At 53.8% G+C, this 25,504-nt stretch overlaps 1 protein-coding gene across 3 annotated transcripts in view; it reads left to right on the top strand.

Moving 5' to 3' along the window:
* The first annotated feature begins 21,154 nt into the window (after positions 1 to 21,154).
* Positions 21,155 to 25,504, top strand: part of PCMT1 (protein-L-isoaspartate (D-aspartate) O-methyltransferase) — a 70,448-nt gene continuing 66,098 nt past the window's right edge. Inside the window, exon 1 of one of the 3 annotated variants that reach the window (XM_075339814.1) lies at positions 21,155 to 21,503. In XM_075339814.1, the coding sequence (XP_075195929.1) occupies positions 21,230 to 21,503 (274 nt within the window). In that variant the 5' untranslated portion in view covers positions 21,155 to 21,229. The remainder of the gene's footprint in view (positions 21,504 to 25,504) is intronic. The other 2 variants (XM_075339816.1, XM_075339815.1) reach the window with 2 other exon arrangements.

Genomic DNA, 25,504 nt, shown 5'->3' with positions numbered 1-25,504 from the left:
AACCGTGTCAATATAATGCTGCTCACTAAAGAGTAACCACCCTAAGTAAGCCCAAGGCTATGCCCAAGAAGCGCCCCCCACATCACGCTCCATGCCCCCCATCCTCCATGTTGCGCCCCCTCACATCACGCTCCATGCCCCCCATCCTCCATGTTGCACCCCCCCACATTACGATCCATGCCCCCCATCCTCCATGTTGCGCCCCCCCACATCACGCTCCATGCCCCCCATCCTCCATCTTGCGCCCCCCCACATCACGATCCATGCCCCCCATCCTCCATGTTGCGCCCCCCCACATCACGCTCCATGCCCCCCATCCTCCATGTTGCACCCCCCCACATCACGAGCCATGCCCCCCATCCTCCATGTTGTTCTCCCCCACATCACGCTCCATGCCCCCCATCCTCCATGTTGCACCCCCCCACATCACGAGCCATGCCCCCCATCCTCCATGTTGTTCTCCCCCACATCACACTCCATGCCCCCCATCCTCCATGTTGCGCCCCCCCACATCACACTCCATGCCCCCCATCCTCCATGTTGCGCCCCCCCACATCACGCTCCATGCCCCTCATCCTTCATGTTACGCCCCCCCACATCACGCTCCATGCCCCCCATCCTCCATGTTGCGCCCCCCCACATCACGCTCCATGCCCCCCATCCTCCATGTTGCACCCCCCCACATCACGCTCCATGCCCCCCATCCTCCATGTTGCGCCCCCCCACATCACGCTCCATGCCCCCCATCCTCCATGTTGCGCCCCCCCACATCACGCTCCATGCCCCCCATCCTCCATGTTGCGCCCCCCACATCACGCTCCATGCCCCCCATCCTCCATGTTGCGCCCCTCACATCACGCTCCATGCCCCCCATCCTCCATGTTGCGCCCCTCACATCACGCTCCATCCCCCATCCTCCATATTGTGCCCCCACATCACGCTCCATCCCCCATCTTCCATATTGCGCCCCCACATCACGCTCCATGCACCCATCCTCTATATTGCGCCCCCACATCACGCTCCATCCCCCATCCTCTATATTGTGCCCCCACATCACGCTCCATCCCCCATCCTCTATATTGTGCCCCCACATCACGCTCCATCCCCCATCCTCTATATTGCGCCCCCCCCCCCGGGCTGTTTGTTTGGCGCTGTCTTCGGCTGTAAAGTGCCTACCTGCTCCAGGCTGAATCTCCAGTTTGCGGCGGCGACTGAATCTCTGGTCCTCGGCGGGAGCGGCGGCGGCTGAATCTCCGGTCTTGGGCGGCAGCGGCTGAATCTCCGGTCCTCGGCAGCGATAGCAGCGGCTGAATCTCCGGTCCTGGGCGGCGGCAGCGGTTGAATCTCCGTTCCTCGGCGGCGGTGGCGGATCCATTTCCCGTCCTCCTCTGCGCTGCGCTGCTTCACGCTGCTATGACCTCTGCAGAGTGAGCGCACGGCCGTACGTCGGGGCAGGGAGCTGATTGGAGCTTCGCTGACCCGGAAGTTCTGGCGCGCTCATAGCTTCATTTATATTTGGGTGTCTGATAGACACGAATATAAATCACTGCGGTGTGCCCTTCCTCCTACAATAAAGAGTTTGGATGAGGGAAAAAAAAAATTTTATTTTTTTTTAGTTTCGGTCATAGCGCCGCCTCCTGGAAAGCGCCGCCCCAGGCACGTGCCCTCCAGTGCCTAATGGTAAATACGGCCCTGTTGTTACGAGCACCCGAGCATGGTAGTGTTCTCTCATCACTAGTGTTCCTAATGATGAGCAATCACTAAAGAGCTCAAGAGCGCTTTACTCAAGCAGGTCAGATGCTCTGAGGGGATTGAGTCGAGTAACGAGTATAATGAAAGTCAATTATTGGGCAGTCCGGCTCTCCTTTCGCATACGGCCAGCCATAAACAAAGCATTTCCGGGGGAGGGTGGGCTGATGTTTTTTTTTTTATTATTTAACACAGCATCCGAACATGTTGTTTTTACCTTTACTGAGAGCCATTTAGACACTGCTAGCGGCTGCCATCATTCACTGACCAGAGCTGGTTGTTTGTGTTGGATCATTCACAAACGACACATCAGACCACCCACCATACTCAGCCAAGTACCGAACGTACTCAAGTACCCCAATGCTCTATTGAGAATGGCGCAGTGGCGAGCATGCTTGCTCATCATTATTAATAAATAACATTTCACACATGTCTATGCTTGCTGCTCAGTACTCAAAATGATGAGTGAAAACTACGATGCTCCAGTGCTCATTACTCCAGTCGAGCTGGTCAGATGCTCGGACAGGCTCAATTTGAGTAACGAGTATAATGGAAGTCAATGATTGGGCAGTTCAGCTCTCCGCCCACATACTGCCATCTATACACAGCGTATTTCTGGGGGAGGGAAGGCGGCTTTTTTTGACGCCCTACATCTGAAAATGTTGTATTTAACCCCAGTGTAAGCCATTCAGAGACTGCAAGGGTGCCTGCTCGCATCATTCAGTAAAGTGAGCCTAAGCTTTGTGTTAGATATTTCATGAATGACACATCCAAGCACCCGCGGTACCTGGTCGAGCACCGCGAAAACCAGAGTACCCCTATACTCAATCGAGTACCGAGCAGTTTGTGAATACTGAGCAGTGGCGAGCACGCTCGCCCATCATTAATCAGAATCATTTTTAAAACATTATTTTTTTTTGTTAGAAGAGTGACAAGATTATCAGTAATGATGAAAACTCTAAATATATCACAATTGCGGCACCTAGTAAATGTAGTGATACATCTCAGGAATCAGGGTCTCTTTCCTATATTATGCTGCTCTCAGCTGAAAAAGCAAAAATCTGGTAACAGATTTCAATTAATTAACCCCTTCCCTACATTGGACATACTAGTATGTCATATTTTACATTGCGTTCCAAAAAATAGATGCATCGTTACATCATGTAGATCATACAGGCACAGTAGTTGTGCCCGCATGATCGCCGCTGGGAGCTCAACTTACATGACAGCCGAGACTGGATGTCACAGCCATGGCAGGTGTCTGTGTACCGCCCCGGGGCTCGGCCGGCTGCCGAGCCGCTCGGATCCGTGCTCGTTGGTGGGTGGCTAAAGCTCCTCCCGGACCCGGGGGTCACGTCGCTCTGAAGGGAAGCTGGTGCTACGTGTAGGGATTTCGGTGGGGAAGGTTCACGGCCGAGGCTGTGGAGTTTAGGGGTGTAAGTTCGTGACGCCACCCACGGGTTGTGGTGAATGTGGACACCACCGCTGCCATTAACAAGGCTCCTGGGGACGGTGTTATGCAGCCTGGTGTTGACCCCTCCATGGGCATGGGGGTGATGGTCCCGGGGCCCGGTCGTTGCGAGGTGTGGGCGGTGTGGTGCGGTGCGCGGCCCGAGGGCACTGTTGTACTCACTATGACAGATACACCGGAGTCTCTGGTAAACCAAAAAGGATGGTGGTCTGTGCCCGCAGCCGACTGCGCTTTGCCCCTTTCTCAGGTTGGTGGTTCCCGCCTTTCTCCTGCACCTCTGTGGTACAACTTCACTGCCTATGCTTCAGCAATGGTAGTCCGCTCCCCGGCTTTATGTGTGTTGGGGAACCCATTTGCCCGCAGGCGCTGGCCCGTGGGATCTCTGTGCCTGTGCGGTGGCTTTCTATCCCCCTCGGTGTGCTGTTGCCATCTTTTGGGTCTTGGGATGTGAAAGGACCTAAGGTCCTGACTTCAATCAGTGAATTCGACGTGGTCCAGTGGCTTCTGGACCTCGTTCTGGGTCTGAGTACCCCTCCTGGTGCTCCGGTTTCCAGTTGGCTCCCCGGTTCGGTACCGGCGGGCCACTACCCTGTTCCGGTCCCTTACGGTTCCACCAGCCGTCTTCCCGCTCCTGCAGGCGGCAACCACCGTTTGCCTCATGGTCACAGGGAATCTGGGCTCCTACCCAGATCCCTGACAGACGTTAACACACAGCTACTACTCTCCTCTCCTCCCTAACAGATCTGCTTCTTTGTGTTTTTCCCGCCTCAGGCTCTCCGAACTCCTCAGAGGGCGTGGCCAACCGCCTGGCTTCGCCCCCGGGTGTGAATGTCAAGGCCTGAGAGGGGTGACTCAAGGGTTTTTAGGTTGGCTGGTTACACCTATTTAGGGGCTGGTGTTTGTGCAGGGGGTCTACCTGTGACTACCTGGCTAGTCCAGGGCATCACATCTGTTACGAAGCTCAGGGTCCGAGGCCGGGTTGTAGGGTCAGGCGGGATCCGGAACCTGCTGAGCGATGGAACGGGTCACCGAATGGAGCCAGGGACTGGAGACTGGCGGAGCTGCAGAGGTGGTGGAACATCCGCCGAAGTCACCGTCAGGGTCCAGGGATGGACTTGGTTCGGAGCGACTGGCGTGGCAGGACAGGCTCTACGAGACAGGACAGGGTTAATACAAGGCAAAGCACAGGGCAAAGCAATATGGGGACCTGAACACTAGCTTGCTAAACACGTAGAACAGGCCCCGCCCACCAGGAAAGTGCCTCTTAAAATACCCTGTACCTGTCTATGCAATTTCCTGTTTCTAGGTGCTGGCCCTTTAAGAAAGGGTCAATGACCGCGCGCGCGCCCTAATGCGCATGCGCGAGGCCCGAGTACCAGAAGCCAGTCCAGGGAGCGGTGCGGAGGAAGCAGGGGTGCCCGGCTGGAAGTCCCACGTCGCAGAGGAGCGCCGGTAGCGGGGAGCTGGACGCATGGAGGCCGCAGGCGGGGAAGAGGAGGCCGGGACCGGAGTGGTGAGCAGGGGACGCCGCCGGGGAGCGGAGAGCGGGGCCAGGGGACCGGGAAGCGTAACAGTACCCCCTCCCCCCCCCCACACCCCACGCAAGCGGGACAGGAAGGCACGAATCAGAGGAGTGCCAACATTCTCCCGGGGCTCCCAGGATCTATCCTCGGGACCATAACCCGCCCAGTCTACCAGGAAGTATTGCCGACCTCGCACGCTCTTCATGGCCACGATATCCCTTACCGCATAGATGTCATCGTCAGCAATAGGAGGGGGAGCAGTACCGACCTCAGCGGAGAAGGGACCAAGGACAACAGGCTTGAGTAAGGAGACATGGAAGGAGTTGGGTATCCGCATCGTGGCCGGGAGCTGCAGCTTGTAGGAGACTGCATTGATCTTGCTGATGATCTTAAACGGCCCGATGTAGCGAGGACCCAACTTGTACGAAGGTAACTTCAATCGGACATATCTGGATGCAAGCCAGACCAGATCACCTGGGGAGAAACACGGGGGATCCAGGCGCCTCTTGTCCGCATGTCTCTTCATCCGCAATGAAGCATGTTCTAGGGAAGACTTGACAGAGTTCCATATAGCTGAGAAGTCCCGAACCAGAGCATCTGCTGCGGGGACGTCGGAAGCCGAGGATACTGGCAACGGGACAGAAGGCTGCAGTCCGTAAACGACCTGGAAGGGAGAGCTGGGGGTGGACTCGCTGATGTGTTGGTTGTGGGAGAATTCAGCCCAAGGAAGGAGCGTGGACCAGTCGTCATGATGGATGTTGACGTAGTGGCGCAGGAAGGAGGTCAGGATCTGATTGACCCGTTCCACTTGGCCATTCGACTGAGGATGGTAGGCCGAAGAAAAGTCCAAGAACACTCCCAGATGTTTGCAGAGAGCCCTCCAGAAACGCGAGGTAAACTGAGTTCCTCTGTCGGATACAATGTGTACGGGGAAGCCATGCAATCGGAATATGTGCTGTATGAAGGAGTCAGCTAGCTCCTGGGCAGAGGGCAGCCCTGCCATGGGAACGAAGTGGGCCATCTTTGAGAAGCGATCCACCACAACCCATATGACCGTATGTCCGGAGGATAAGGGTAAGTCCATAATGAAGTCCATTGCGATATGTTGCCACGGAACGGAAGGAATGGGCAAAGGCAGAAGACGTCCATATGGTAGGTGCTTGGGTGTCTTGTTCTGGTCACAGGATGGACAGGCTGAGACGAAGGTTGCGATGTCTTTACGGAGGGACGGCCACCAGTAGTGACGGACAATCGTACTCCAAGTCTTCTTCTGACCAGCATGGCCGGCGATCTTAGAGGCATGGCCCCAGTGCAGGACTCTCTGTCTGTCAGTATCTGAGACATAGGTTTTCCCAGGGGGTATCTGAGTTAGAGCGACAGGAGTCCCCGGAATGACTTTACTGGGGTTGATGATGGGCTGGTATGTCTCCTCCTCCAACTCCACGGGCACGAAGGACCTGGACAAAGCGTCTGCCCGCACGTTCTTCTCCGCAGGCCGAAAATGGAGTTGGAAATCAAATCGAGCAAAAAACAAGGACCAGCGGGCTTGTCGTGGGTTCAGTCTTTGGGCAGACCGCAGGTACTCCAGATTCTTGTGGTCCGTGTATATGATCACAGGGTATACTGCTCCCTCCAAGAGGTAGCACCATTCCTCCAAGGCCAGCTTCACGGCCAGTAGCTCCCGATCCCCGATGGTGTAGTTGCGTTCGGGTGCCGAAAAGCTCTTGGAGAAGAATCCACAAGTGACCATCTTTCCGGAGGGGGAGTTCTGCATCAACACTGCCCCGGCTCCGGAGGAGGAGGCATCCACCTCTAAGGTGAACTGTCGGTTCAATTCAGGGCGATGGAGAACCGGGGAAGAAGCAAACGCCTGTTTCAAAGAGCAGAACGCGGCATCGGCCGCCGGGGACCAGTCCTTAGGATTAGCTCCTTTCTTAGTCAAGGCAGAGAGAGGTGCAGTCAAGGCAGAGAAATGCGGGATGAATTGACGGTAATAGTTCGCAAAGCCGAGAAAGCGTTGGATAGCCTTCAGTCCGGAAGGAGGAGGCCAGTTGATGATGGCAGACACTTTCTCTGGGTCCATCTGCAGGCCAGTGTCCGAGATTACATAACCCAGGAAGGGAAGAGATGACTTTTCAAAGATGCATTTCTCGTACTTGGCGTATAGACGGTTCTCTCTAAGCCTCTGGAGAACTAGCTGCACGTTCTCTCGGTGGGTTTGTAGATCCGGAGAGAAGACCAGGATGTCGTCCAGATACACCACGACACAGACATAGAGGAGATCTCTGAACACGTCGTTCACCAGTTCTTGGAAGACTGCCGGAGCATTACACAGACCAAAAGGCATGACACACTACTCGTAGTGCCCATCCCGAGTGTTGAATGCGGTTTTCCATTCGTCTCCAGAGCGAATGCGAACCAGGTTATAGGCCCCACGGAGGTCCAACTTGGTGAATACCCGGGCTCCTCGGAGCCGATCGAATAGTTCGGGGATAAGCGGCAGAGGGTATTTGTTTTTTACGGTAATCTGGTTTAATCCCCGGTAGTCAATGCAAGGGCGCAGATCACCTTCCTTTTTCTTGACGAAGAAAAACCCTGCTCCGGCAGGGGACGAGCACCTCCGAATGAACCCTTTAGCCAGGCTCTCGGTGATATAGGCAGACATAGCTCGTGTTTCAGCAGGGGACAAGGGGTATATCCGTCCTCTAGGAGGCGTAGTTCCTGGCAGTAAATCAATGGCACAGTCGTAGGGACGATGAGGCGGTAGTACCTCTGACTCTTTTTTGTCAAAAACGTCCGAGAAGGACCAGTAGGCAGAAGGCAGTCCTAGTAGAGACTCTGGAACCGGAGGGCGTCGGACGGGCTGGATGGATTTCAGACATCTCTCGTGACACGAGGAGCCCCATCGGGTGATTTCACCTGTACTCCAGCTGACCGATGGTTCGTGTGTCCGTAACCATGGGAGTCCCAGCAGGATCTGATGAGACATGCGCGGGAGGACGTAGAAGGTGATCTTCTTGGTGTGCAGGGCACCGATCCGTACTTCCACAGGCTTGGTGATCAGTGAGACGGTGTCAGAGAGGGGTCTCCCATCTACAGAGGAGATCACCAGCGGTTTCTCTAGTGGGAGGACAGGCACCTGGTACTTATCCACCGTGGCCTGCTGGATGAAGTTGCCTGCTGCTCCGGAATCGAGATACGCCTCTGCCGTGAACCGGGTCTCTTCTGTAGTGACTTGAATAGTCCAGGTAACGGAGTCTGAGAGAGTCCCAGCACCTAGGGTGGCCTCTCCTACCAAGCCTAGGCTTTGGAGTTTCCCGGCTTCTCGGGACAGGAGCGTAGCAGGTGTGTGCCATCACCGCAGTAGAAGCAGAGACCCTTTGCTAGTCGTTCTGCTCGGCGTTGCTCCGACTGCCTCAGGCGGTCAATCTGCATGGGCTCGTAGGTAGACGAGCCAGGTGACGCCAACTGGGGAGCGATGGACTTCTGTGGTGGGGAAGGAAGAGTGCCGTATCGGACGCCTCTCGCGGGACACCTCTTTGGATCGTTCCTGAAAGCAAAGATCCATTCGAGTCGCTAGAGCAATCAGGACATCCAGGGTGGACGGCACGTCACGACCAGCCAGCTCATCTTTAATACGACCCGAGAGTCCCTCCCAGAAGGCGGCGGTTAGGGCCTCATTGTTCCACCCGAGTTCCGAGGCCAAGGTGCGAAAATGAATGGCATATTGGCCCACCGTCAGAGTCCCCTGACGTAGCCGGAGGAGGGATGAGGCAGACGCGGAGGCGCGTCCGGGCTCGTCAAAGGTGCTGCGAAATGCCTGCAGGATGTTGGTGGTTACCGGATCCTCCTTCTCCCACAAGGGGTTCATCCAGGCCAGTGCCTCTCCCTCTAGATGGGACATCATGAACGCGACCTTGGCTTGGTCAGAGGCAAAAAGGTGCGGCAGCAGCTTGAAATGGAGGGAGCATTGATTGATGAATCCCCTGCAGGTCTTGGGATCTCCGGCGTACCGGGGTAGTGAGGCCAAACGAAGTTTGGAAGCATCCGAGGAGGCTACCACGTGTTACGAGGGGGACCCGGGGAAGCGTGCCAAGATGGGAAATGGACAGCTTCCGCCAGTCAAGGTCCACTGTGCGGTGTAAGGGACCGCTGCTCTGGTCAGGAAAGAGTGAGCGGGTTGCTGCTAGTGATCGTCTGGAACGTCACAGACGATCTATGTACACCGGTCCGCCCTAACCCGTGAAGGTTGTATGGCTCGGGGCTTCTCGTACGGTGTACCTGTTGCACGGGGACGCACAGAGGTGCCTACACACGTGTGCCAGCGGGAGTCACAGGAATATGGCACGGGGGTAGCACAGAGGTGCCCACGCACGTGTGCTTCAGAAACTAAGTGAGTCCGACAGAGACTCGAGGAGCTCACCTGGGACAGGAACACAGCCTGTTAAACGGGATACTGCCGGAGCAGCAAGGCAGGGGCAAGACCTGAAAACTAGGTGCTGCCTGAGGAGCAAGGGCAAAGCCCACAAAAGACAATAATGCCTAAGCAGTGGCGTGGCAGCATGCTGCCAGACATCCAAACATAGAAGGACGGTCGCGCACCGCCATGATGGCAGGGGGAGCTTTTAAGGAGGTGTAGCTCCACCCAAGGGCGGGCGCGAGACGGGCGTGACCCAATCAGGGTTCGTGACGTCCTGGCCCAGCCAGTCAGGATTCAGCACATCACCAGCCTCGCCATGGGGCCGTGTGATATCAGTGAGCGAAACAGAAGACGTCACGTGGAGCACATGCTCATCTTCCTGCCTCTGGGTCATAAAGGCGGGATCCCCGGTTTCACAATGTGCAGAGACATGGGAAGTCTTGCTGCTTCCCTGAGCATCTATTCTTTGCACACTGCGCAACCTCCCAGAGCCTCTGTGATGCTGAGCAGGAGAGCTCGTGGCAGGCAAGGGATGGGAGACCGCTCCATTCCTTGCAAGGGGAGAACCACTAGGTGTCACCCTTCTGCTGTGTCTCTGAGAAGGCAACTACTGCAGACTGCGCAGTCTCCCAGACCTTTGGTGCTGCTGAGCAGGAGGGCTCATGGCCAACAAGGAATGGGGGACCACCTCATTCCTTGCAATAAGAGAGCCACGATGTGTAACATTACCCCCCTGTCTAGGGCCCCCCACCTCGCCTGCGCCTGAAGGCCGCCACCAAACCTGGGGTGTGGACATGCTCCTCCAATTCCCAGGACCTATGCTCTGGGCCACGACCGACCCACTCCACGAGGAAGTACCTCTTGCCCTGCACAATTTTTGTTCTTACTAGCTTCGCTACTTAAGGGTCGTCGGACGAGAAGCCAACCTGGGACAGCAGAGACCCCGAGGTTTTAGGTCGTACGGGTTTCAGGAGAGATACATGAAAAGTATTAGAAATAGCCCAGCGCGGAGGGAGCTGGAGTCGATATGTTACCGGGGTTACCTGCTCTATTACTGTAAACGGGCCAAGGTACCTAGGAGCAAACTCGGCTGTCTGTATCGGAAGGTTAATATGTTTAGAAGACAGCCACACTAGGTCACCAGGTGCGAAAGATGGTACAGGATGTGGAAGACCCGCAGGCCTCCGCCTGAACGGTATATTATACGCACACGATGTACGGACTCCCATATTCTTCTGTACATCCTGAGCTACCGCCGGCCCCCAATAATGCCTGACCCCTAGGTCTCTGGTCCTGTCGACCCCTAAGTGGGCCCCAACTTTGGAGGCATGATCCCATGACAGCACACCGTTCCGTGAGTCAGAGGAAGTGAGGGTCTTACCAGGTGGCACCTGGTCTTGGGAAGTGGAAATGACCCTCCTCACGCTGATTGAAGGTGAAACAAGACACTGACTTTCTTCCGAAGGTTTCAAACATCGGGTAGCTACATGTCCCCCCTGCCCACAGGCAAAGCAATTGGCCGACGGCAGAGAACCTGTGGTAGAGGAGACCACTTTGGAGACTTCCATTGGCTCCACAGAGTCATCAACAGAGCTGGCTGGGAGACCGGTCTGGTGGGGAAAGGAAGTCAGAGGCTCTGTAGACCAGGTAAACGTGGGTGCCGAAGAGACCTTGAGCCTCCGCTCCGCGTGGCGGATGTCTATGCAAGAGGCAAGCCGAATCAAGGACTCTAAGGTGGTCGGCACGTCACGCGTGGCCAGCGCGTCTTTGACGAACCCTGCCAGACCCTCCCAGAACACAGCACAAAAGACAATAATGCCTAAGCAGTGGCGTGGCAGCACGCTGCCAGACATCCAAACATAGAAGGACGGTCGCGCACCGCCATGATGGCAGGGGGAGCTTTTAAGGAGGTGTAGCTCCACCCAAGGGCGGGCGCGAGACGGGCGTGACCCAATCAGGGTTCATGACGTCCTGGCCCAGCCAGTCAGGATTCAGCACATCACCAGCCTCGTCATGGGGCCGTGTGATATCAGTGAGCGAATCAGAAGACGTCACGTGGAGCACATGCTCATCTTCCTGCCTCTGGGTCATAAAGGCGGGATCCCCGGTTTCACAATGTGCAGAGACATGGGAAGTCTTGCTGCTTCCCTGAGCATCTATTCTTTGCACACTGCGCAACCTCCCAGAGCCTCCGTGATGCTGAGCAGGAGAGCTCGTGGCAGGCAAGGGATGGGAGACCGCTCCATTCCTTGCAAGGGGAGAACCACTAGGTGTCACCCTTCTGCTGTGTCTCTGAGAAGGCAACTCCTGCAGACTGCGCAGTCTCCCAGACCTTTGGTGCTGCTGAGCAGGAGGGCTCGTGGCCGACAAGGAATGGGGGACCACCTCATTCCTTGCAATAAGAGAGCCACGACGTGTAACAGCCACGGGAGCTGTGGCCGTGGATTGTACAGTGGAAACCTGAGATGCCAAGGATGTGGCCGTCGCTTGTAGCATGTTCAGGCGGGTATCCACAGAAGACATAAAGTTCAGCATGCAGGTCTGGGTCTCGCGCTGGTGTACGAGTTCCTGCCGCTAGTGCTTCGGCGGGATCCATGGCCTGTTCTAGCTGTTACGTCCGGATGGTGGAAGCACTGGACCGTACACTGATTTCCCCTGAAGAGGCAGCCAGGCCGGTGACCCTGCCAGAGGGTCCTGATACACGGCAGCCAAAGCACAATTGGTAGCTGGACAGTCCGTAGAGGAGCAGGAAAGGTGGATGGCGCAGAGCACACAAAGTTCTGGACGGTAGCCTGGGTGACGAAGCTCAGGGTCCGAGGCCGGGTTGTAGTGTCAGGCAGGATCCGGAACCTGCTGAGCGATGGAACGGGTCACCGAATGGAGCCAGGGACTGGAGACTGGCGGAACTGCAGAGGTGGTGGAACATTCGCCGAAGTCACCATCAGGGTCCAGGGATGGACTTGGTTCGGAGCGACTGGCGTGGCAGGACAGGCTCTATGAGACAGGACAGGGTTAATACAGGGCAAAGCAATATGGGGACCTGAACACTAGCTTGCTAAACACGTAGAACAGGCCCCGCCCACCAGGAAAGTGCCTCTTAAAATACCCTGTACCTGTCTATGCAATTTCCTGTTTCTAGGTGCTGGCCCTTTAAGAAAGGGTCAATGACTGCGCGTGCGCCCTAATGCGCATGCGCAAGGCCTGAGTACCAGAAGCCAGTCCAGGGAGCGGTGCGGAGGAAGCAGGGGTGCCCAGCTGGAAGTCCCACGTCGCAGAGGAGCGCCGGTAGTGGGGAGCTGGACGCATGGAGGCCGCAGGCGGGGAAGAGGAGGCCGGGACCGGAGTGGTGAGCAGGGGACGCCGCCGGAGAGCGGGGCCAGGGGACCGGGAAGCGTGACAGCATCTGCACCACCTGTTGCAGTTTAGCCCCTAAATGCTGTGATCGATAGCGATAGCAGCATTTAAGGGAGTAGGAGAGGGAGTGCGCTTTCTCTCCCACCCGATCAGGATGCAATGAGATCATGGGGTCCATATCGTTGCCATGGTAACCTAAGGTCAAATGATGACTTCGGTTACCTGGCTACGGTAGCTTCTTATACCATGCCAGAAGCATGGTCTAAGAAGTGATCAGTCAGTGTAATACAATGCCGTTTGACTGAGCACTTCTTTTCCATTAGCTTAAGGTGATATTTAAGTTTCTATTAGCAGGTTCCTCTGAACCCTCTAACCTTGACACTGGCTGCTGGGTACACATAAAACTAGCCCTTTTTATGCACAAAGTGTATCAATTATTAAATATATTCCCTTAGCAGAAATGCATGTTCAAATTACTGTAGTATAAAATGTCTGCATGCCTTAGTATTTCACAATGCAGCTATTTATTTGTTAGAATACGCTTCATGTTCACTATGCGCCTATTCACACTTGTCTGTTAGGAAGTAGTGACAGTTTTTATCATTTTAGATTATAGGGTCATGCCTTCTGACTAAGCACTCATTTCCCACCACCTTGAGGCGATTTTTAATTTCCTAATAGCAGGTTCCTGCTGACCATAAGATTGTTGGCTTTTTCAGCCCGGATAAGCATTTTAGGTAGGAACACAGCATAACAAGACACCTTGACGCCAGATTCTGGGCTCACATAAAACTGGCTTTTTTATACGCTAAGTGTCTTAATTTTTACATTTCTTTTCTTAGCAGTAAAGCATGTTCAAATTCCAGTATTCATTATTTGCATGCCTTAGCGTTTCAGAGTGCAGCTGTTTATTTGTTATGTATGTTTCATGTTCAGTATGCACCTGTTCACACTTGTCTGTTAGGAAGTGCCGTCAGTTTTATTTTTTCATTTTAAATGAATGGAACTGTTACCATGTTTTTTTGTTTCCTCATCTGAGAGCAGTATAAATGTAGGAAAGATACTGATTCCAACAATGTATCACTAAGTTTACTGGATGCAGCAGTTGTGATATAATTAGAGTTTTCTCTGCTGTAGATGTAGAAGTAGTCATAAAGCTAACCCTATATAAAAAAATGTGTTCAGCTCACCCCTCTTCACTCTAGGATCCACCACCGATGCACGGAACGCCCTGGCCCGGGCGGAGAGACACAGTCATGGAGAGAAAAATATCCAGCATCGGAAGTCGGAGAGATTAGGATAAAACTGGGAATTTTATTAAATCCATTAAAAGCAGGATGCAACACGCAAAAGGAGCATGGGGACACACAGTGAAAAACACGAGACTTATCCTACGCGTTTCAACCTTGCGGTCTTAGTCATGGATGCTGGATATTTTTCTCTCCATGACTATAAAGCTAACCCTGCCCACACCACTGATTAGCAGCTTTATATGTACACTGTATACTGGCAAAAAGCTGTTAATCAGTGGTGGGGGTGTGGTAGAACCAGAGAGCATGTGGCCAGCTAGTCTGGCAGAGATAATCCCCAGCTGAAAAAACACTTATTGTGTTGAAAGAACAGCACACAGCCTAATAAGTGACACAGTACTGAAATCAGTGTCTCAGCATATTACCCCCAGATTATATAGTAAAAACCTGCTTTAAAGGAAAATTATAGTTGTATATATTTTCTAAATTCATGTACAAAGAAACAATACGGATGCAGAAGAGGTAGACTTTAGTCCAGCTGTATGGATGGGTGACGGTGGCATTCTACCCCTCTGGCCTCCACGGTTGTTGGCTGACCAGAGAAATTGTACAATCAGTTTCTGTGGTCAGCCAATTGTACAACCTGGAATGGAGCGCATCAATGCATTCCACCGCCAGGTCCTCCATGCGTTCCACTGCGCTGCATCCCAGGTTCCTCTGCTGGCCAAAAGTAGTCGGTATTGTCGGATGGGGTGAGTGTGTGCGATCTGATGTGTGATTGTGTGTGTGACCTGATGTGTGTGGGTGTGCGATCTGATGTATGTGTGTGATCTGATCTGTGTGTGTGTGTGTGCGATCTGGTGTGCGTGTGATCTGATGTGTTTGTGTGTGCGATCTGGTGTGCGGGTGTGCGATCTGATGTGTGTGTGCGATCTGATGTGCGTGCGTGTGTGATCTGATGTATGTGTGTGGGTGTGCAATCTGATGTGGGTGTGCTATCTGATGTGTGATTGTGTGTGCTATCTGATGTGTGTGTGTGTACGCAATCTGATGTGATTGTGTGTGTCATCTGATGTGTGCAATATCTGATGTGTGTGATCTGATATGTGTGATCTGATGTGTGTGATCTGATGTGTGTGTGTGTGTGTGTGTATGCGCAATCTGATGTGTGCACTATCTGATGTGTGTTTCTGCCATCTGATGTGTGTGATCTGTGTGTGTGCGATCCACCTCAGGTCCTTGATGTGTTCCACTGCAGATCCTCCTGTTGGGCGTCTGGTGAGTATGATTGCAGGATCTCCTATCTTCTTTCTTCCCTCTTTTGGAAGTGTCTGTGTTCTATAATGAAGTGTCCTGCAGTATCTAACTTTTTACCTGCAAGGTCACTTCATTATTGAACCGCGACTAGGGCTTATTTTTGGGGAAACACGGTAGTATTGTGAAACAGACTGATTTGTTTGGGCAGGTTAGGGACACTGTGTCTGCTAACAGGCAGCAACAGAGACAGGAGGGCAAGAGGGACGAGATACAGGAGGGTCATTAGTGCCCAGGCACTGGATGTTGTTCTATAGGAAATGTTGCAGGCGGGGGCCGCTGCCGCTTCTTCTCGGGGGCCTGCTCGGATCTGGGTTCGCTGCTGCGGCTCGAGTGGTGACCGGACCCAGGCTCGCACAGCCGCCCGTCCTCACAACCGTCGGAAAGGGGAGATATTTACAAGGGAGGTGTTGTGTCTGTGATGCCACCTGTGGATTTCGGTTAGGGATGGTGACACCGCCGCTGCCTGGTGATGGGTGCGCCCGGGTCTGATGGAGCGAGGCAGCAAGATGGGATCCCCTCCACGGGTAGGGGAGGTGTAGTCCCGGGGTCCGGTGTCGTTACATGGGAGTAATGGCTGCTGGAGGTGGCACGCCGGGCTGGACCGGGGGACAATGGTGTACTCACAGTTCAGTAATTTCACACAAGTCCAGTGGTAAATCAAGTTGCCAGTGGCCGGCTGCCTTTGGAGGGTGCATTCGGGTCCCGTACCCAGATTGATGAACAGGTTTCCCTTCCTCCTGCACTTTGTATTTTCCTTTCCTTTTTGGATGACTTCACTTGGAACGGAGAAGTCCACTCCCGGTTCTTTGTGTGTTGGGAGCAGTGGCCCGCGAAGGCTGACCCTTGGGATTTTAGTGGGTTCTGGCGGGCACCCTTTCCCCCTCATTGGGCTTCCGTTTCGCTCTATCTGGGCAGTTTATGGGACAACGTCTGGAACCTTGTCCCCGGCTGGTCAATTAACGAGAGGGTTTGCAACCGTCCTCGTCCTAGGGTCCAGGCACTCCGACTGTGTATGGCCTCTGGACCAGATTCCCGCTGTCGGTACCGGCGGGCTACAACCCTGCCCCGGTCCACTTAAGGTCTCCCGCGACCAGATCTCAGTCGCCTGTGGCCCTGTTCACCGTCTGCCACCTAGCCTGGTAGTCCAAGGGCTCCTACCCCTGACTACACTGCTGTCAGCTCCCCACACTTCCACTTCAAATTGAGCTCAACTCAGAACCCAAACTTGACTGTTGAGTTCCCACCTCAGACACCTCAGGACCCCTAGGTGGGCGTTCACAACCGCCTGATCCCGCCCACTGGTGTGTCCCTATTATCATGAGGGGGTGGCTAGGTTTTAATGGCTGTATGTTATGTCTAAAGCGGGCTTTACACGCTACGAGATCGCTACAGCAATCTCGTTGGGGTCACGGATATTGTGACGCACATCCGGCCGCTGTAGCGATGCTGTTACGTGTGACACCTATGAGCGATTTTGCTTCGTCGCAAAACGTGCAAAATCGCTCATTGGCGACATGGGGGTCCATTCTCAAATATCATTACTGCAGCAGTAATGAAGTTGTTCCTCATTCCTACGGCAGCACACATCGCTCCGTGTGACACCGCAGGAACGAGGAACCTCTCCTTACCTGCCTCCCGGCCACAATGCGGAAGGAAGGAGGTGGGCTGGATGTTCGTCCCGCTCATCTCCGCCCCTATTGGGCGGCGGTTCAGTGACACTGCTGTGACGTTGAACGAACCGCCCCCTTAGAAACGAGGCGGTTCGCCGGTCACAGCGACGTCACAGGGAAGGTAAGTAGTGTGACGGGTCCGGCCGATGTTGTGCGACACAGGCAGAGATTTGCGCGTGTCGCACAACCGATGGGGGCGGGTACGCATGATGGCGATATCGGTATCGATATCGCAGCGTGTAAAGCGGCCTTAAGTGCGGGTTTTTGGTGATAGCAAGGAGGATTGGCTCTTTTGTGACTACCTGGTTTTACCAGGGCGTCACCCTCCCGCTTGGTTGAATATAGCCTGTCCGCGGGCTGTCCGGCCACTGATGTTTATTTTTGCAGCAACTGAAAGTAGAAAAGAAAAATGCATAACATCATCAATTATAAAAACATTTCTTCCCTTACCAGGAGGCACATTTCTTAAACGTTACAGTAAACAAGATGTACATCTACTTCTCCCGCTTTCCCCCGCAACCCAAAACACCTGAACCCACCCTCGGTGCCACCGCTAATCCAAGTTGACACTGTTCCGGGTTCCTGGGGGTGTTCGCAATGTCCAGGTAAAGTACCTCACCTGCCAATCCACCCCAAGAGTTCCATAGTCCGGGAACCCTTGGCCTGGAGGTTAGCCACCAGTTTTGTTAGTAACTGGGCCTCGGCCGACTCTACCGCAGGCCCTTCCTCCAACCAACCTCTCCAGAGGCGTTGCAGTCCTGATGGTGAGACAACAAGAAAGTAGATAGGGTTATTTACAAGACCGAAGAAAGTTTTTGGGGTGGCCTTTCCAGTCCAAAGGCCATGGTCCATTTCAACATTTAAACAGGGAAGTAAACATTAAACTGTAGAAGGGTAGCCGGGATCCGCTACCTACTCCTTTTCTTCAAAAAGGTGACGGTGGGAGGCGAGGCAAGGTGTTTCGTTCACCACCACCCATTTCTTGATGTCTAGAGCAAACCACACTCGCTCTCGGCAATTCCGGGTGTAGCTCATCATATTCCCGGATTCCAGATCTCGGTTAGGACGGCCGGTGGGTAGGTGAGGGGCTACATCCCTCCAGGACACAAAGATTTCTGAATCCAGTCCCAGTTCGTATATGAAACCCCATCCTTTCTGGGGGTCAAAATACCGGACCTGTCCTCTGTAGGTCGGGCCCCGGACCTGGAAAGTAGCCTGCCGCAGGTCGTCCTTCTCTTTATAGGTGCAGGCCAGCACCTCTGCCTTGCGCTTCTTTCTAGCGGCAATCTCTTGGCGCAGCTGCCGTTGCTGCCGCTCCCAATACGGGGCACGGGTTCTGTGCTCCGCCTCCTGCTCGGGAGCCAGGCCTACACAGATGCCCTCGGCGCTGGCGACGTCTGGCCTCTCACATTGCCGTGGGCCCCATTGCTCAGAAGCCTGCTCCGCCTCTCTGCAGGTGCACTCCCGCTGTTCCACAGCCGAGACGGGACATTTGAGAGCGGCGAGCACTGTGGCTGGGGCAGGCTTCCAGTCGGGTTCCACCTCCGTTGCGGCCGGGGCGGACTGCCGGAGCCGTCGTCATCTCTGTCGCGGCCGGGCGGACTGCCGGAGCCGTCGCCATCTCCGTCACGGCCGGGCGGACTGCCGGAGCCGTCGCCATCTCCGTCGCGGCCGGACGGACTGCCGGAGCCGTCGTCATCTCTGTCGCGGCCGGGCGGACTGCCGGAGCCGTTGTCATCTCCGTCGCGGCCGGGCGGACTGCCGGAGCCGTCATCATCTCTGTTGCGGCCGGGCGGACTGCCGGAGCTGGGAAAGACGCCCTCAGGGTTGCGGTCTGACTCGGGGCCGGACGGGATGTTATCAGGGTTGCGGCCTGGCTCAGGGCCGAGACGGGTGCCGGCGAGGCCCGAGGTCCCCGTTGCCGGGTCCTCCTCTTTAGGCAAGAAAGGGTTCCGCTGCCGTTGCTTGGGGTAGTGGGCCGATCGGGGCACTGGCCGCAGACATGGGCGGCGAGGGAGGTGACGTGGCGGACAGGGGCAGGCCAGACCCCTCAGCTGGGATGGCCGGTTCCTGGAGAACATAGGGGCGTGGGTCACTTCTTACCGGCTCCTCCAAGGCCATCTCTATCTCGCGTGACCGGACAGCTCCAGCCAGGCCCTTCATTTCGGTTGTCCACCACGTCAAGATGAAATGTGCCTGGGCCTGAATTCTTCGGCACATCTTGTCCGTCTGCTCCTCAATCCAGTCGGCGGTCCTGGGGACAGGACCCTCCACACGCTGGTTGCCGGACCGCTGAGACATGCTGTCGCTCTTGTGTCCGGGAACGGGATTTGGCAAAGTCCTGGTGTCCCTGCCCTTTATCCTCTCGGATCACATGCCCCTCTTCCTGTCCTCCCCCCTGGTTTTTCAACAGCAGTTCGGCGGGACCCACTGTCCTTTGCGCTTCCTCTCTTGGGAGTCACCAGTTTCCTCCCACGTTCCCAGGGGGCGGGGCTTCGGGTCTTTTTCAGGTACGATGATGGCGTTGCTGTTTTGGTGCCAAAAATGGCGGGCAAGATGGCGGCAGTTCAAAATTTCAAACAGTTCACAGAATTTGAAGCAAGGCGCACGTCATCTACTGATGGGGTAATCCTGTTCGTGATGCCAGGTTCGGGTTTTTGCGGGCGGGGGCCGCTGCCGCTTCTTCTCTTGGGGGCCTGCTCGGATCCGGGTTCGCTGCTGCGGCTCGAGTGGTGACCGGACCCAGGCTCGCACGGCCGCCTGTCCTCACCACCGTTGGAAAGGGGAGATATTTATAAGGGAGGTGTTGTGTCTGTGATGCCACCCGTGGGTTGCGGTGAGGGATGGTGACACCGCCGCTGCCTAGTGATGGGGGCGCCCGGGGGATGGAGCGAGGCAGCAAGATGGGATCCCCTCCACGGGTAGGGGAGGTGTAGTGCCGGGGCCCGGAGTGATGGCTGCTTGAGGTGGCGCGGGTTGGACCGGGGGACAATGGTGTACTCACAGTTCAGTAATTCCACAAAAGTCCAGTAGTAAACTAAGTTGCCAGTGGCCGGCTGCCTTAGGAGGGTGCATTCGGGTCCCGCACCCAGATTGATGAACAGGTTTCCCTTCCTCCTGCACTTTGTGTTTTCCTTTCCTTTTTGGACGACTTCACTTGGAACGGAGAAGTCCACTCCCGGTTCTATGTGTGTTGGGAGCTGTGGCCCGCGAAAGCTGACCCTTGGGATTTTAGTGGGTTCTGGCAGACACCCTATCCCCAGCGTTGGGCTTCCGTTTCGCTCTATCTGGGCAGTTTATGGGACAACGTCTGGAACCTTGTCCCCGGCTCGTCAATTAACGAGGGGGCTTGCTACCGTCCTCGTCCTTGGTTCCAGGCACCCCGACTGTGCATGGCCTCAGGACCGGATTCCCGCTGTCGGTACCGGCGGGCTACAACCTTGCCCTGGTCCACTTAAGGTCTCCCGCGATCAGATCTCCGTCGCTTGTGGCCCTGTTCACCGTCTGCCACCTAGCTGGGTAGTCCAAGGGCTACTACCCCGGACTACACTGCTGTCAGCTCTCCACACTTCCACTTCAACTTGAACTCAACTCAGAACCCAAACTTGACTGTTGTGTTCCAGCCTTACACACTTCAGTACCCCTAGGTGGGCGTTTAAAACCGCCTGATCCCGCCCACTGGTGTGTCCCTATTATCATGAGGGGGTGGTTAGGGTTTAATGGCTGCCGCTGTGTGTTATGTCTAAGCGCGGGTTTTTGGTGGTAGCAAGGATTGGCTCTTTTGTGACTACCTGGTTTTGCCAGGGCGTCACAGAAATATATATATATATTTACACATAAAAAGGTAATATAGAGTGTTGTACAGAAACTATTTGTACAATAAGTGGACTTGTTTGTCTGATTTCATCAGTGCCGTACATGTATAATTGTAAACACTGCACTTCAGATGGGACGTTCTCCAGAGCACAGCATTAATGTCACCAGGTGCGGGGATCGCTGCAGCGGCCCCAACACACAGAACAGCTGCAGGCTTGTCTCTCTGTAGCTCCGCTCCTGGCATATGACTGCTGTGATGAGGACTTCATGCTCCTGGCTCTGGCATATGACAGCTGTGATGAGGGGTAGCTGCACTGGAGCACACAGCAGCCGTGCGAGGAGCAGATAGGGCCACTCACACCTATCGCAGGGAGCGCCGGGCTCATAGCTCACAGATGACTGCAGCGCCTACGTGGGCCGGCCATGACCGAGGGAGGAGCCTCATTTTATTATTGAGCATGCACAGTGTACGGCACCGCTGCAGACAGCTCGTATACTCAGTAGAGCACCGGCAGCCATCGTCCTGGGAGTGACCGGAGCACAGGCAGCCGCACACGCACACACACACTGCTCGCTATCAAGCTGCTGCAGCAGCCGACCTCGGAAAACAAGTCCGCGATCTACGCACTGCGCATGCGGAAGAACCCGTGACGTAATCCATGCCAGCGCTGGGCGTGGTCGAGAATGCGTCCCGTGTGCTCGAGTTGGGCGTGGCCACAGGGCCTCTACACGGCGCTCAGCTTGTGCGTGGCTCCGCCCCCTCTGGGCCCGCGGATGACGTCTCCTGGCTGGAGGTGTTGGGCTTCCTGGGCAAACTGCTGGGCGCAGTCGCCGCTCTGAAAGCCGCAGAGTACCTGCTCCGTGCGCTGTGTGTAGCCATGGCCTGGAAGTCAGGGGGAGCCAGCCACTCGGAGCTGGTCGGCAACCTGCGCAGTGAGTGTGCGGGGGGCATGAACACAGTGACCTGCCATTTACTGCTGTGCCTGTGTGTGGCTGTGATGGCTGGTGCTGTGTATGCTGCCAGTGTGTATATGTGTCCATGCTCCGCTATTGGCAGGTGGCTGCTGCTTCCACTCATCATGCAGCTGATAATGTCATTAGTGCCGAATTCTGCTAGTGGTTATTGTGGCCAGTGGCTTCTGATGCCTGTAGCCCTGCAGTGTGAGCCCCTTGTCATTGCTGGACCCCTCTGTGTAGGACAGTCCTGGCTAGCACCGCTACGAGCCAACGCATCGCTGGGCCAACAAGTGTCAGCAGTCGTTAGGGCTTGAGCTGGTGGCCATCGGCTACAAATTTTTAGCCCTCATTTTTTCCCAGACCTGTCATGTTCAGGCTCTGGTTTCACATTCATGTCAGTTTCAACAGATTTGATTGTAGCCATAATGGCTACCACTGTAAGGGGCCTATGCTCAGTAGATAAGTGTCTGGTGGACGATGGCTCGGTGATAGTTTGGCCGGTAGCTATCGCTCCATACGCAGGAACGTTCCTGTGGATTCTGTGAAAGAGCCACTGTTTGTCTATTTTGGTAGCCACTTATCTTGCCAAGAACCAAAATATTCGCAGACCTAAATCAGACCTGCCAAAGAGTTGGGGTTGTCCAGGCTTGGGAAGAAAGCCCCTCTGTAACCAGACTTCTGAATCTTGGCAATGCGTGGTGTGCACACTGTCAGGATTCTCCTGTGAGAGCAGGCCTTTGCGTGATTTGCTTACTTGCGATCACATGTCGACTTGACTTGTTCGACCTGAGCACTGAGTGAGGATGAGCATGTCTAGTAGGAATGTGAGCAGAGGTACGCGAATCAAATGACATGACTGCCAGCACCACCGGAGGATCCTGACAGTGTGTCCACCGCACTTTATGCGACCACAGGCTCTTATCCCAAGCTTGGACCACCCCCTTTAAGTGAAAAAGATGCAATGGTGACTAGAGCCATTAATGGACAGGTCATTGGATGGGATGCAGTGCTTCTTACCCTCAGATGGCTCTGCGGACAGCCTGCTTTCTGCCAGGTCTCCCTCACAGAGCGGCTGATCTCTGGGTGTCTCGGGACTGTTTTAACCCTTGCTTAGAATATGTATTTGTAGAGTAACTGTGTGATTACTCAGTATATATTCCAGGGCAGATGGCCCACTCTGGAGAGGACCTTCCAGTATACGGAGTGATGGAGGGTCTCCTGTAAACTGTTCCAGGCCATCTCCCTGTTTATCTCATGTGCACTGCCTCCTATTCAGAGAGTCTGCACAAAACGTGATGCACCCAGATATGAAGGTGTCTGCGCTTTGCTCCTAACAGGGTATGTTCACACAGAGGTTTTAGATGACTTTTTAGCTTTTGATGAGAATTTTTGTTGAGTTTTTGCTCAGTTCTTGCTCCAAATACTCCAGTGGGTTAGGCTAAGTTCACACAGGGCATCTTTTGCTGCGGTTTTAGGCTATGTTCACACTAGAAAAATGATTTTTCTCAAGAAATTTCTGCAGCAAAAACGGACCCAAAACGCAGGTAAAAAACGCAGTGTGTGAACCAGGGCTGTGGAGTCGGTAAGCCAAACCTTCGACTCCGACTCCGACTCCGACTCCTCAAATTCTCTTGCACCGACTCCGACTCCGGCTCCGACTCCGACTCCGGCTCCGACTCCGGCTCCGACTCCGACTCCTACATATATTGCTTATAGTTAGGTGAAAAATTTATTGTAGTACATGAATATGTGTATGTGAACATCAGACATTTAATAATTTTTATGATACAATAATCAAGATATTTGGATAGAACATAAAATATATTTATTGGAATACAACTTTAGAACACAAAAAACTGTAATAAATTGTAAATATGTAATACACTATGTAATATACAGTAGATTACATATATATCTTGTGTGTGTGTATATACACTGTATATATATATATATATATATATATATATTATATATATTACATATTTACAATTTATTAGTTTTTTTGTGTTCTAAAGTTGTATTCCAATAAATATTTTATGTTCTATCCAAATATCTTGATTATTGTATCATAAAAACAATTAAATGTCTGATGTTCACATTGTACTACAATAAATTTTTCACTTAAATATAAGCATTATACTAAATGTTGTTATTTAGTAAAATATTCAGCACATTCTGCATTGCACTCCTGTCCCCAATTTATTATATATTTTAGGAGTCGGAGTCGGTGCATTTTATACCGACTCCGACTCCGACTCCGACTCCACCAAAATGAGCTCCGACTCCGACTCCACGACTCCGACTCCGACTCCACAGCCCTGGTGTGAACATAGCCTAAGGTCACAAAGATGCACCTAAATGCATGCATTTCCTGCTCCCAGCAAAGTCTGAGATTTTGATTTTGCTGTCCACACTGGGCATTTTTTGTTGGCTGCGTTTTTGAAGATGCAGCATGTCAATTATTTCTGCGTTTTTGCAGCGTTTTTGAGCTCTTCCAGCCAATAGATTTGACTTAAAAACGCATTTGTCAAAAACGCGGTAAAAACACAATGCATTTTTGCTGCAATATGTTTTTGATGCACTGGCAAAAAGATGCCACGTGTGGACATAGCTTAAGGCTATGTGCACACAGAGAATTGTTGAGGAGGGTTTATTTTTTTCTTCAAAGGATCAGTTTAATGCTGAAAAAACTCCCAACAGTTTGCTCTTAGGCTACTTTCACACATCCGGTTTCTGCAATGCGGCACAATACGGCACTCTGCAGAAAAACCGCAACCGTTTTTTTTTTGCCGCCGGTTGCGGGTTTTTTTGCATAGACTTACATTAGTGCCGTATTGTGCCGCAGGGGCTTGCGTTCGGTCCGGTTTTTGCCGCATGCGGCAGATTTAGCCGATGCCGCGGCTGGATAGAACGTTCCCTGCAACGTTTTTTGCTCCGGCAAAAATAGCCGCATCCGGTCGCTGCGGCGCATTTTCAATGCATGCCTATGGACGCCAGATGTGGCGCGATGCGGAAAAAAACGCATCCGGCCGCCGCGTGCGGTTTTTTCCACTGCACATGCACAGTAGCGTGCCGCAACCGGAAAAAAACGGACCGGCCGCATGTAAAAACTTATGCAAAGGATGCGGTGTTTTCGCCGCATCCGTTGCATAGGTTTCACAGCCGGATTGAGCCGCACTGCTCAAACCGGATGTGTGAAAGTAGCCTAAGGCTCTGTGCGCACGTTGCGTATTCGTATTTGCATGCAGTTACGCTGCGATCTGCACCGCAGCGTAACTGCATGCGTCCTGCGTCCCCTGCATAATCTACGAAGATTATGCAGGAGACGTGCGCGTGTGGCGTATTAGAGCGCAGCGCTTCGGCTGCTGCCCGAAGCGCGCGTTCTAAGAAGTGACATGTCGCTTCTTTCCTGCGCTCTGCCTGCAGCTCCTGCTCTGTCTATGGGAGGGGCTGCAGTCAGAGCGCATGGAATTGGCTTTTTTTTTTTTTCTTCATTACGGACTGTTTCTGCAGCTATTTGAAGCGCACGTGTGCTGTTCAAATCGCTGCAGAAATTTCTGCAAGGACAAACGCTACGTGCGCACATAGCCTTAGGCGTGCAGTGCTGGTGACCTGGCAGGACTTCCAGAGGGCTCATTACTGGTCCAGCTAGTGGTCGCAGATGTCCTACATCAGGAGCCATGAAGGCCATAGTGATGTCTAGATATAGCACTCACATGTCAGCCAAGTCGTGCGTTTAGAACTGCAGTGTAAATGCATGCGTCCTGCGTCTCCATCACAATCTATGAAGATTGTGCATAATCCGTGCGCAAAATGCTTTTTTAAACGCAGCAATTTGAGTTTAAAAAAATGTGTTAATCTCTGCATTTAAAAATGCAGCATGTCACTTATTCCGTGCGCTTTGGATGCTGCTCCCACTCTGTCTATGGGAGAGGCAGCATCCACAGTGCATGAAATCTGCATCTATTCTGCAGACA

This window comes from Anomaloglossus baeobatrachus, chromosome 3 (genome assembly GCF_048569485.1).
Source record: "Anomaloglossus baeobatrachus isolate aAnoBae1 chromosome 3, aAnoBae1.hap1, whole genome shotgun sequence".
NCBI lineage: Eukaryota > Metazoa > Chordata > Amphibia > Anura > Aromobatidae > Anomaloglossus > Anomaloglossus baeobatrachus.
This window is presented reverse-complemented; position numbering and strand designations above follow the sequence as displayed.